Source organism: Falco cherrug, chromosome 3, assembly GCF_023634085.1.
Source record: "Falco cherrug isolate bFalChe1 chromosome 3, bFalChe1.pri, whole genome shotgun sequence".
NCBI classification, from domain to species: Eukaryota; Metazoa; Chordata; class Aves; order Falconiformes; family Falconidae; genus Falco; species Falco cherrug.
This window is the reverse complement of record NC_073699.1, coordinates 116,464,937-116,478,477: the sequence shown is the minus strand read 5'-3', so window position 1 is coordinate 116,478,477 and position 13,541 is coordinate 116,464,937. Positions and strand designations below refer to the sequence as shown.

Here is a 13,541-nt window from a genome sequence, read left to right as displayed (position 1 = left end):
GCATAAACTGAAATCAAGGCTAGTTTGTGTCTTGGGGTGATGGAGGCTGGTTTGTTGGGATCTGTGGGGGCTTGGTACAGTCCCTGCCAATGTCTGCTGCCCCTGCTACAGGTAAGGACAAGTGGCAGGGAGAGGCAGGATCTGAAGCTAACCAGCACTAACACTGCTAGTGAGCCGGGAGCCACCACAGTGCCCAGCATGTTGCCCCAAGACCTCCGTCCGTGGCTGCTCCCGGCTGAGGCTGGCGGGGGAGCGGAGGACAGAGCTGGCTGTGGCAAACGCCTGTGAGCTGCTGGAGGCCAAGGGCTCAGTGAGTTCTACCCTTCTGCACAGTCACTCCCTGCTCCATACATCAGGGGAGCACACGTGGGGTGGAGAGTGTTTGGGGTGTCACCTTTTGACCAATACCTGGAGAGGAGAGTGAGGAAGATTAATAGGAAGAAGATGGGAAAATGACCTTGGATACGAACTGTTTTCTGATGACGTCTGTGAAGTGCAGATGCAGTGGTTTATTTGGAAAGCAGAGAAAAATGAGGTTGCTCAAAAGCTAATGGACTTTTTCTTTTTTTTTTTAGTCTCCAGGAGAATGTGTTGATAAAAAAAGAAATAGATGTCTTCTAATTCTTGGACTACTTTTTTGTCCCCTTTATCTCTTTCTGCTGCTACCTTGTTGCTCAGATGTAATTTGTTTAGTTTACCTTAAATAAAGGGAATAGAGTTACTCTGTGTTAACAGCTATCAGGTCCGCAGACAAAAACCTCAATAAATAAGACACAGTGGCAAGGCTGTAACTCAGGTCTGGTGGTGTTGGCTTTGCAGACTTCATCTGCAGCATGTAGGTACCATTTGCAGGCAGCTGAAGGACTGGATTGTAATGAGACAATTGGGAAGACTTAACTGAGCAATTTTCTTTCTTCCTGAAAAGGACTGTAACCTGTTTCCTATTTCATTTGGATTTTATGTTTAATTAGTGTCAGCTGAACAAATAGTACCAGCCCTGTCCTAGAGATCACTGACAACTGGCGTGATCCTGCTTGTAATGTGAACAGATTGTCTTTCTACTTGAGAATATCTTCTGGAACTGGAGTGTAATCATCTTCCAGTACTGACACCTCATCCAAGGTTTTTGTTCTAGGGGACAATTCTGAAAGGAAAAGTGGAAAAAATAAACTGGTGGGAGTGTTTTTGCATGGCCAGCAATGCCGTTGCAGCGGGGAGATGAATGGCTAGCGCAAGGGGCTTGGGATGAACAGAGACAGAAACACCAGGTCAGATAAACTGATGTGATCGAGGGAGGTGGCGAGACAGCAGCTGGTGAGGGAACAGGCCAGTACCCGAGGGGCTGTTTGCTTAGTGTCAGAGGGGTAGCGTGTGCTGTGCAGATGCCTCTTGTTTCTTGTCTTGCTGTACCTGGCACTGAGTAGAACAGGCTAAAACTTCGGTCAATATGCTGCAGCACTATCCCTGAATATGGATTTTTAGATCTTTTTATTTCTTTAATGAGCACGTTGTCTTTATTTCAACTCTTTCTCTTTTTAAACTTGGAGGAAAATGCCTCCTGCTTTTTTGCTGGCAGAAGCAACTAAGGCCCAGAGCAGGCAGGGAGCTCTGGCCAAAACCCCAGATCCTATCTCAGGAGTTCCAGGCTCCCAACCACTTGTTCTGCCTGACCCAGAGCTCCGCAGAGAGGACTGGCAAAGCGTCACTGTAAAGCAGATTTTTCAAGAAACTGTGCAGTGATTTTTCACAGTTTACTTTGTTGCCAAGATAATCCTGAGCTGTGTAGAAAGTCTCTGTGTAGATTTCCCCCAGAATTCGACAGTATGCCACCACCCAGAAGCTGTCTGGTGATGTGGTCTCAGCCAGCTCCCATGCTTCTCGCACAAATCTCTGGATAAATGTCAAAAGTTCAGTCTGGTCTCCAAGCACTATCAATGAGAAAAAGAACCGAAAAGAACAAGAAAAACAGCGTTCAGAGATGGTCGTTTTTCAAACTCCTGTTTTAACAAGGCACTGATTTTAATCAAAGCCAGTTCAATCTTTTGAAGCCTTTGGTACCAGCATAAGCAGAAGAAGGGATCTCAGTGTTTTCAGTTCTTGTTTTGCCCTGCGTCACCTGCACCCCAAGAGGTGAAGATAAATAACCAGTAACAACTGGAATCTTTTGTGCCTCAACAGTTAACAAGTTCATCATGTTTCATAAAAACTGCATCCTAATTTTTATTCCAAACAAGATTTCAGCACTAATTTTTGTTTTGACAAATACGATTTGACATAAGAACAGTGGGAGTCAAGACCTTTCATTTTTGATCTAGGTTTACATTGCACTGATCTAAATTCCTCCCCCTTTCGCTCTTGCCTTCAATTGTAAACTTGGTTATTAAAGTTAGCAAAAAGCTATTTGAAACTCTCTGTTTGGTAGCATTTAAACAGTCCTGCTATAGGCAAGATTAAGTATGATAGCTTCCTAATGACTTGTGCTGTTCATTTTAAGCATTGGCACAATGCGTTACTGTACAGATTTTTTAAATGGCTTTGTTGAAAATGAAGGATTCGGTTTCTGTTCACTGAGAAACTTCATAAGGGTTTTTTGCCAAATGTCAGGACCAGGTCCCCTGGGTCTTAGTCTCCATGACATTGGAGACAATATTCCTTAACCTCTTTGCTTGCTCTAGTGCTTTAGCACTGCCTGCTGAATAGGTGTGTTGGTGAGGTTAGTTTGGGCTTCCATCCATCTCCGTGGCAGACAATTCATAACAGCAGTGTAATAGCAACAGCAGGGGTACGTGGCTCTCTAAACACGGGTGATACGGCACAAAGAAGAATTTGATGCGAACTAAACCCTGACATCAGGGAGGTAGTGTTGAAAAGCTGGCGAAGATACTTCTGTCACCTGCTGCTTGGGAATTCTTGCACCATTTCTAGCATTGTAAAGGCACACGCTAAATTCATCATTATTCCTTGCACCTAGGCAGTAAAGCTGGTGAGAGTTGAGACATGGAGACTACCTCGCTGCACGTGATGTATGTGCTATTTTGGCTTTGTGGCAGGGCAGCCACGCTAGATCACACACCTGCAAGCCATCGTGCTTAGTGGCTCCCCAGACAGAGTGACTGTGGGAGTTAGGCATAGCCATTGGGAAAAGGCATTTCTCCTTCCTGAGGAAGAGGGCTATTAAAGACCCCACTCTTAGCTATTCATTTGCTGAAGCATCACTTTTACAGCTTTTTTTAAGGACTCTCAAGGGACAGACTTGCAGCTGGGAGCCCTTCAAGTCTCATATCTGGCCTGTCATACTCCAAGCTGGCTATTTTGGGAAGAGGGGAGTGAAGGAAGGAGACTCTCTCCATCCCTCCCATCACAGCTGCTCCACTTTGTCTAGAAAATCAAACACTTGCTAAGCTGTGGAGGCTGAATACATCCTGGGGTTAGGCCACTTGTTTAGCCGCTGGGAGAAGCAGGTGCAGGTCTGTGTGCTAAGTCTAGTAGCAAAAGGACTTGAAAAGGTAGATCCCGAGCCTGTACATACCTCACTCCAAGGAGGTATTTCATTTTGGCCAAATTCCAAGAGCCTGAGTAACTTCCCACAAAAAATAAAATCCCCAAACCAACAAAACAAAGAAAGAAAAAAAAAACAACAAAACCAACCCAAAACTAACACAAAACTGATTTTGACAAAGGAGTGCTCTTTGATCCTGAAGAGTGTTATCCGTCAGGTAGGAGAGCAGTTGGACTTTGTAGGAATGGAGCTGGAAAAGCCAGAAGGAAGAGTGAGGGCTTGGTTCAGCTGTCTGAATAGACATTGGAGAGACAATGTCTGAATGGACAATGGTATGGGGAGCATGCAAGGGTGTTTCACAAGATTCTGGAGAGAGGTCCTGAAATGCAAGCTGCTGTACTCGCTGTCCCTTCTGCAGAACAGGTCTGCTGTTCTGCATCCTGCTTCACACAACCCCTCTGAGGTAGGATGAAGGTAAATGAATCGTGCTTTGTTACCAGTGAGTCACTCTGTTGCCTAACGATTGTCTCTTCTCTTGTCAGTGAGTCACTGACACCTTATTAGAGCAGCCTACAGACCCCAGCCCCTGTTCCCACTGGAAGGAGTGTAACGGGGCTTTTGTTTCGACTGCAGCGGAAAAGATGGCATGAGGCTTAGGCCATTTTCTGAGCACAGCAAAAACCACAATCTGTTTTCTGGTGCCAGGGGGACACATTGAAAATATCCTGGATGCTCTTGCAAGTGCTGTGCAGTCTCTTTGGTTTTCATTTTTCTTTCTTCACAGCCTGGTTCTGTCCTTCTTCCCTTTCCTTTCCTAATTTTTGTCCTTTCCTTCAGTCCCTGCTCACTCCTCAGTCATGTAGTTGCTGTTAAGGGAAATCTACCCGGTGCTGTGCATCTCAGCTTGCTATTGTCTGCCCGCAGGGTGCGGAGCATGGAGCAGAGGTTCTTTCAAGCTGAAGGTTTTGACCTTGGCTGCAAGAAGCCATATGAGAAGTTGTGGCTTTCTCTGACGTGACTGTCTTCTGTGCAGCTCCCACAGAGACTGAAGGAGAGCTAAACCCAGGATAGTATATCATCATCTCCCGATAAAAGGCAATTCTTTGATGCAAAAGACTTTGTCTTTTGCTCGGTAGATCATCTTACCTCCTAAAGAGTGTAATCCTGTTCTCTGGGCTCTTTCTAATGGGGGAGCTCAACTGTGCTGTGTGAGCAGTGCCTGGATCAACGTTCTAGCCCGATACAACATGTGGCCAACCCTTGCTATTCCCAGACAAGCCTGGGTTGTAAACATGAGCAGATGCAAAGTGTTCACATAGTTGAATTTTGCATGTGGATTTGGTGGCTCATGGAAGCTTCAGCAAGTTGGATGTAAAAATCTTACTGCTCTACTAATGATCAAACTTGCAGTTTCTGTTGTGTACCTGATGGTGGTATGTTTGATTGGCCTGTTTCTGCCTAAATTGGTGGGTTTGATTTGCAGATAATGGGTAGCTAAAAGGAAGTTCACAGATGCAGCAGCAGTTGCGATTGTTACCACAGTTACACTTAGTCCCTGCTTGGTGCTTTGCGGTGCTTTTCAAGCCTTAATTAGCCCTTACATGTTTGGCAGATGGTAGGGTAGATATTCTCCACCTTTGATCAGCCCTCATGGCCTCCCTTTAAACTATACATTCAGGAGAAAACTGTTCCTTTTTCTCCTCCAGGCAGTGGCTTGCCGGGATGCTGAAGGAGAGCAGGGCCATGGGACATGTGTAAGTGGGTGAACGCTGTGCGTGTGCCAGCGTGCCCCGTCTGTTACTCGTAGTTCCCCCTTTGCCTGACTTGGAGCTTTTCACCCTTTACAGTCCTTGTTCAGCTTGTGATCAGTGCCACGTATCTCACTTCTTGGCCCTGGGCTCACAGTCGATACAGACCTTCGGGCTGGGGTCAGGGAGCCCCAGGCGGCGGTGGCAGTTCTCTCCTGCCACGTGCTGTGCAGCAGGCTCGGAGGGCTGCGCTTTGCTGCGCCGGGGCAGCCTGGCTGGCGGCTCCCCGGGCAACCCGGCACCTTTTGTACCTCTTGGTTCCTTTGGGTGTTGAGATTGGCATACGTCTTCCAAAGCCTTCCCCCTCTGGCCCCAGTGAGCACACACAGACCTCTTCACGAGCCTTTGGAATTGTGTTTTGTCTTGTGAAATCATGCTGCAAGTGGCTTTGACGAACTCCTGAGCGAGCAGGCACCAGGGGCGAGTCAGGGATAGGAACAGAGGATGAGCCCTTCTATTCAGATTATCTACCCCAGACTAGGACAAGCTGCTACAGGCTTTAGAGGATGAGCCCTTCTATTCAGATTATCCACCCTAGACTAGAATGAGCTGCTGCGGGCTTTATCTGTGGTTTTTAGAGACAGCACTACCATTAATTCCCATGAAGGCCTTTCTGAGACTGTATTGCTTGAATGGTCTTGTTCTTCCAGACTGGCATTAACAGCACATTCCCACTGAGGCCGTGGGGGTACGGTGTGCGTACAATGCCATCTCCTCTCCATGGAGTGCTCTATTCAGCACCTTTCACAAGCATTATGTTAATTAATGTAATGTTTGTTCGTGATTTCTGTGGCAGTGTTCACAAGTGAGCGGGTGGATGCTCATTCCTCTGGGTGGGTGGAAGTAGGAACAGAGCAGCCTTGTTGCCTGCATGGATATCTCCATTCTTCTCGTGCACAAAAGAGCAAATACACTTGTGGCTTGGGACGAGGTGGTACGGGCCCTCCTTCAGCTCAAGAAGAGATGAACCTTTGTATTGCTACCATGAGCTGCTGCTTCTGATGTGCTGCTGTTCTCTCACAGAAGAAGCTCCAGGCAGAGGCCCTGCCGCTTGCTGTCACAAGAGCTGCCGTGAAGCCCTTCAGTTAGAAATGCCCCTAGACAAGCATCCCTGCCTTCTGCCTGAGGTCCCAGTTCTTCCCACTGGTCCCAGCAGAGGGTTCCTCTTTCCCATTCAGGATGGTCATAGGCTCTTAGTGGGCAGTTTAGGAGCTGGTGTGGATCCCAGAACTGGGTCCAATAGACACAGCTTCCCTTTTGTCCATCAGCCAAGTGACCTTGCCTCTCCTGAGCGAGGTGTATCTCCACTCCAAGCCAGTTTTGCAGCAGGATGGGGGGAGGGGCTTTTCATAGCACACAGGGCCTTAGATTTGTGGAGACAAGTAGAATCTCAGACGTGGAGTCCTGCTTAAAAGTCATCGCTACCATTTCTGGGTGCTTTCAGAAGGGTGTCTTTTGAGGGTTTCTTAGTTTCTACTTCAAAACTCCCTCAGAGGGAGTACAATAAGGCTGAAACCAGTAATTTAGAGAGGAGAGTGTCAGCAAGAGTCAGAAGTGACAGAGAGGGTTTTGATTCCTTTTCCTTTTGAAGCTGCTTCCCCTTTGATTATATCCCTCACATTATAATGTGTAGATCTGGAAAGGTGATTATTTTTTAACATCTCAAAATAAGCGGCATGTCAAGCAAATATCACCATCTTTACAAATGGGTGCATATATATTGTAATAAGTGTGCTAGGACATGTATAGCACAATCTTTTGACCACTGAATATAATTAGAGCCATTGGACGTTGTATCATGGGCTCTATTATGACCTAATGAAGCAATATCTGAGCAAGAAGGAAGGAAGATGTTCCTGTAGCGAAGAAGTAACATGCCAGTGTGCACGGCGGGGTCAGGGCTGGTCCTAGATGTCCTCTCTGCCCTGGCAAGTGACAGAGACGCAGCAGCAAAGTCCTGATGCCTGGTTTGCCGTCTGCATGGTTGTGGAGGGGAAGGAGGTTCTTTTTTATCATTCTCCTGAGACGGCTGAAGCTGACACGGTAGCTCTTGGTATTGCGATAGACTTTGTTAGCTGCAGGAAAAAAAAGTCAGCCATGCATTTTGCAATTGCTTCAAAGCTAGTTCAGAAGAAAGGAAACATCGACAAGACCCTTGTACAAAACACACAGCCTGCGGTTCTTCAGATACAGAGTGTTTAGGGGAATATTTAAAACAAATGTTTAAAATGACACAAAGGCAAACCAGCAGGGGAGCAAGGTTTGCCCTCCACTTTGTCAAATACAGGGGAGGAAAGCTAAGCAACTCCAAGCTATGCTTTAGCAAAGATCCGAGCATGTTCCTAATCCCCGATGCAATTCATGTGTTTAAAGGCCTTACTTGCTAAAAACATAAAAGGCTCTGTCAATTCAAGCAATATTTTTCACTTCAATTAATCATCCCAGAAAATTGTAACTTTATTGTTTCTTTGTCTCTGTTCAGTTTGAGCGAATCCAACTTTTCTCATTGTCTCTCTGCAGATTATGAAAGACTTTGTGGATTATATCATCAAATTAAATCGAGCCTGTTAGTGTTTCTCTCAGAATATCACAGTAATGGGCTGTGCCTCAGGCAGCATTACTCTTCCTTCTCTTTTTAAAATGTTTGCCGGTGTCTGTGTTGCTCTGAGCTGATGTGTCTCTCCTTGCTAATAGGAAAGTGTATAAAAATCACATCATCATTAATATTGAAGAATCATTAAGGTTGATAAAAGCAGCTCTGACTGTGATGATGATGTTTTTTCGTGGTCACTGCTTTTGGAAAACATGCCATACAAACATCAGCTCAGCTGTTTTTTAGAACCCACCGGTTGATCTCGTGGCTGTTTGACTCCATCTATTGCACTCGTGGAGATAGCTCCAGTTAGATGATCATTTCGCAAGCCTGCAGGAGTAAGTGGATTTCTAGAAGCTGTCTCTGCTGCCTTCATCCCTTTTCCACAGCCCCTGTTTTTGATGCAGACAGCATCTGAAAGCCAGCAATCTATAGTTGAGCAGTAAAGTCTTGGTTGGGTTTTATTAAAGCAATGATGTGCTGACTGGCTGAAAAGTGTCAAAACTGCAATCTTGTAGCATCAACAAAATAAGGCAGGATGCCTTTCTTACGGGAGAGGAATGCTGAAAGCATAAATGAGCCCTGCATGAAACTGGTGGATCTGAGCACGCCTCCTCTGGGGAAAAGGTATGATGTACATCAGACACAATTGCTTTTTTTTCTTAATAAGGAAAGAGCAGAGTCTTAAGGTTCGTGACACATGACTCACCTTTGCCTTCCTCTCGCCTCTGCAGCAGTTCCTTAACAGTGCACCCAGCTGAGTTTTCCTCTCTTAAGCAGAACTAGAATTGAAATAATGCTGAAGGTATTACAAAAGTGCCAAGCCAATCTGAGTGTGCAAAAAAAAGGCTGGGAAAGCTGGGGGAATTTGGGGTAGTATTTTAAAGTCTGTTAGTAAGAGGAAAGAACTGACCTGAGCCAAACTGCAGTCTGTCTCAGGAAAACCCCTGGGCGTAAGCAGCATGTGTGAGTCTTTGCGATTATGCTGGAGACAGAGATGGTAGGGACAGAGCTGGTACAAGCAGTTTTTCCTGCAGAAATAAAACCTGAACCTCATCCAAGCATCTTTGCTGCCAGAGACTCCAAGAGGTCTGACTGTCAGGGGGCGGGTAGGAATGTGGCTGCAACTGAGCGGTGGATGTGTGGGCCCCCACGTGCAGCTTGCTGACAGCACTACAGAGGCAGCTTTACGCCCATGTCCCTGGTGTGTTACATCCGCAGAGGGATGACTGATGATGATTCCAAACTGGAATCTTCCACGTGAGGATTTGTGTTCGCTGACTTACGCAGGAAAGTGATGGCCTTTGTAATTAAAGCGTAGATTTTGAGTCACAGTGTGCTTCATAGCCTTTGCTTTCCAATGCTAGGAATAATTTCAGGGTTCCCTAACAGAAATAGAACTCTTAGCACTGAGATGTTGCAAACCCACGGTTGTTAACATCTCTAGTTTCATTTAGTCTCAACTGCTACGAGATTGTCTGTCTACACACCCTGTATAGTCTTCTTGGCATGGCATGCCACGTCAGTCTGTCTCACTGGAAGTTCTCCTAGAGCCCATTTGCGTAAGACAACACTTGGCACACAGGTTTTTTACATGAATCACATGATTGGTCCAGGTATGTGGTTGGCATTTGCTTTATCTGCATGTGTTCCTTTGCTGCCTGCTGGAGAACATGCTCACAGGGACTGCTATGTTAGCCAAAGGAGGGGAGCTGTCCCTAAAGTCACCTACTCTCTGTTCAGGATCCATTGAGATTAGTTTCAGGTCTCTCTGCCGCCAAATGAAGCTGGGTTTTGTACATACACCGGCAGTGGGACACACTGGGACATGGCACATGTGCAGAAGTACTTTTTGCCCCAGATAACAACACTGCATCAGGACAGAATGATCAAAGTCCTGTCGTGGATGCTTTTGCACAATGAAAATAGAATTTTCTCACTTAGAAGAGGGTTATGCTTGTAACTGGGTTGGAAAGAGGCTGAATTTATGTTTACAGCTGAACAAAGACTAGGGGTGGAGTTGCCTAACCACTTTGGCCAAGACAGGATTGGAAAACAAGACCATGGCTTGCAGTCCTGACTGGTGGCTTGAAGTGTGGACCTTGATCTGTTCCTTGGGGGTGTTCTTTCAGAAATGTCAGCCGTTTGGAAAATGGGCCTTTCCAAAGCAGCTATTTTGGGTAGCAGAACTGACTAGTCCTGTTAGAAGATCTCAGCCTAAACCATGGCCAGTCTGGATCCCATCCAGACATCCCCAGTATTGGGACTGGAAGCTGCTGCCTGTCCCAGCTCCTGAAGATTGATTTAGACCTAAAGAAGACTGCATGAATGGGGCTTCATTGCGCTGTTCTGTTTGCAATGCAGGAGGCCTTCGAGGAGCTACGGTGGTAGACGCCTTAGATACTCTGTACATCATGGAACTCGAGGAGGAATTCCAAGAAGCAAAGACGTGGGTGGAGAAGAGCTTTGACTTGAATGTGGTGAGTCAGTTGCTTGGGAATGCCTGTCTGTGTCACCGAAACAATGTGTGTTTGGCCAGTCCTGATCACAGTCTTCTCTAAGAATCATTTGGGGAGGGGAACTATCAAGTTTGCGGGGGAAGAAACCACTCAACTCTGATTTTTTTTTTTTTTTTTTTTTTTTTTTTTTTTGAGGCCAAAGGGACTTTGTGATGATTCAGCCCATCTTCTGCCTATACACGGCACAGGGTTCCAGCCAGCGGCCACCAGATCAGACTCAGTGTCTGGCTGAAAACAAGATTCAGTGTTTCAGTGTTCAGTGTTTTTTGTGTTTTGGTCTGGTTTATAAAACCAGCTGTAATTATTAGATATTCCAAGGAAGTTTTGTTCGTTAAAGATCAAGTTCTCTTTCAACTCAGTTAAATGTCTGCCTGTGATAAGACAAGTTTTCGTTTTACGTGCTATAGATAAAGATTGAAAATGCTGATCTCCTTGCCTGGGCCCTTTGTTGGTATGGCAGTGCTGGGACTTGTGCAGTGGGAGCGTGGCACCACGGCAGCAAAGTGGGAGCACGTTAGTGAGCCTAGATTAGGAAGGAAGGGCATCATCTCCAAAAATGGCCAGAGATACTCACTCTCTCTGGCCCCTGAAGCTTTCCTAGCTACTTCATAGAGCTAGTGTTAGACTCGCTGGGATGCTGGTGCAGCGCATGCCTTGCAATGCTATCACATGTAGGATGCTGTCCTTATCTTGCTTTGTGGCTGAGCCCCTTGCCATAGCTCTGACTGTTGGTCCTCCAGCCAGCTCTTGTATTTGTTGTGGGAGTGCTGATGGGATCTCATCGGTGGCATACAAAGAATGTTAAAACCAGAGTGTAGTTCAAACTTTTATGTTTTTTAATGCCAGCCTAGGTGTCTGTTGTGAAAAATGGTTCTCCCCATGGGAACAATGCATGCATCTGCCTTTATAGAAAAGCATCATTTGGGATGGCATGACTGGCATTCATATATTCATGAAAGGAAGACCACATCTGATAAATTTGGTGAATGCTGTCAGTATGTTACTGAATCAATAAACAAGGGACAAAATCAACTGGGACATAATCTAGCTGGATTTCATAAAAGCTTTTAATCTTGGCCTGGAGAATAGATTGATCAGCAAAGACAAGAATGAATACTATGGATTGATCGGTGGAGTCAGAAAACACAGCAGTGGGAGAGAAGGAGGGAAATTAATTAAAAACTGGCTTTGTACAAGGAACTCTTAATAGTCCAGAAAAGTGAGGCAGGGACTCCAAAGCCCACAAGCTCTGTTTGCAACTGGGTGCCATGATCTGTCTCATGCAATTTCAGTCATCATCTCAAGAAAGCACTTGCTCTGATTTGTAACCTGCAGGTATTTGGAAAGAGCAGGCTAGTGCAAAGGTTCACATGCCCCTTTGCTCGCTGGGAAAGTGCTGTGTTGGTGGAAGATCTTTGTGGGTTTTGGCTTTATGCATTTGCGTGAGGGTAGGAATCATTTATCATGCAGATTCAATGGCCGGGAGCATGTATTTTTTAAAGGCACATTTTGAATGCAATCGTTTTGACATTTGCTGATCATCAGCTGAGTAGGTAAAGCAACGCTTGTTCCAGGTGAGTGGGTTCTTGAGCAATTCAGTGAACCATATCAGTCTGTGTCTGCTGTCTGTGGTGGTGGGGCACGTGGAAATCGCACAGTTTTTCTCTCCATAAGCATGCCCACATGACAGGCACCCTCTAGGCTGTGGTCCTCTCTGAGCCTACAGACAGGTGAGTCCTTGAACGACAGAAAATATCTGCCTAATGTAGGAAGTGCATTACTTCTGTCTAATGCAGTGCCCTCTTCGCAAGAAAGTGGAGAAAATATTTTTTCCATGTGGCTGTACAATTTTCTCTTTAAATGAAACATTTCAAGGGGCAAATTTTTTGCCCTAAACAAACTCACAGCTTTTTGCAAGGCAGAGCCCAAGACAGAGTTGGATGGATGGACAATACATCAGCCCTAACTGATTTACATATTGTCAGCTGGTGATAAATGGGCGGTTTGGTTGTTTCTTTTCTCTTCGGGCTCCACCTGTCACTGTAGAGCAAATAAAGTGCTGTGAGATCTTAGACAAAAAGCTGTGTTACTCTGTGGGTGAGGACTGGGAGACTTAAGTATCTGCCTACAATCTGTTCCCCTTAGCTGCCATTTGTGCGTGCAGACTTTGCAGTCAAGTATATCATTATGTATTTTCAGAACGGAGAAGCATCCTTGTTTGAGGTGAACATCCGCTATATTGGAGGACTGTTGGCCACATACTACTTAACTGGAGAAGAGGTTTGTTTCAGCGGCTCTGCGTGTCTCACACGGTCACCAATAATGAACTGAAAGGATTCTCCAGCAGCTTTTCTCTGAGCATCAGATAATCCCTCCATAACAACAGGCTAAACCTATCATTTTTATGAATATCGAAATGCCACTAATGTTCTTTTAATTAAGTCTCACATAATTACCTTGCACACACCGTGCATGGCTCATTTGCAAAGATCTTTTCTCCTGTGGGCAATTCTAGCAAGACATGTTTTCAGTTGGACACATTGCTCCCCGGTGAAATGCCATTTGCAGCGATCTTTGTCTTTGTACTTGTTCCTTTTTATTCTAAACATAGGCAGTTTTTCATCAAACATCATTCCAGATTCTGCCTTGCACTAAGGAGGGCAACTGATTAGTGGCAAGCGCTCCAAACTCTTCCTGGACAATCTCTCTGCTGCAGCAGTTTCTAAGACCAAGTGCCCTGAGATACAGGGAAGGAGGGTGGCAAACTGCCAGGGCAGAGTATCCGGCCAACTCTTGTGACAAAGTGATACAGCTCCACAAAATGTCCCCTCGCCCAGTGGGCGTGGGCTGGGCACCACAGCCCCTCCGTTAGCATGCTGGAGCAGCCGTTCAGTGGATGCTCCCACCCCCCAGGAGTTCTGGCTAAAGCAGGAGGCTCTCACTTCACTTGCCTTCTTCCTCTCCAGCCTGGTAGAGGCCAGGGCTTAATGCCATAATCTGTTTTATAGTGTGACTGGACTGGAATTTTACAGCTGGCAGTAGAGAGATGAAGAGATTATTCCTTTGCCCTGGAAGTCTTAGGCGAACAGAAACTCTGATTCAAGGGGGAGTTTGGTGAGTGC

The 13,541-nt window shown here is 45.9% G+C and overlaps 1 protein-coding gene across 2 annotated transcripts in view; it reads left to right on the top strand.

Moving 5' to 3' along the window:
• The window catches only part of MAN1C1 (mannosidase alpha class 1C member 1), a 68,790-nt gene that overhangs the window by 35,032 nt on the left and 20,217 nt on the right, over nucleotides 1–13,541 (top strand). For both annotated transcript variants that reach the window (XM_055704223.1, XM_005433059.4), the window contains 2 exons: nucleotides 10,265–10,380; nucleotides 12,619–12,699. In XM_055704223.1, coding sequence (XP_055560198.1) covers nucleotides 10,265–10,380; nucleotides 12,619–12,699 — 197 coding nt within the window. The remainder of the gene's footprint in view (nucleotides 1–10,264; nucleotides 10,381–12,618; nucleotides 12,700–13,541) is intronic.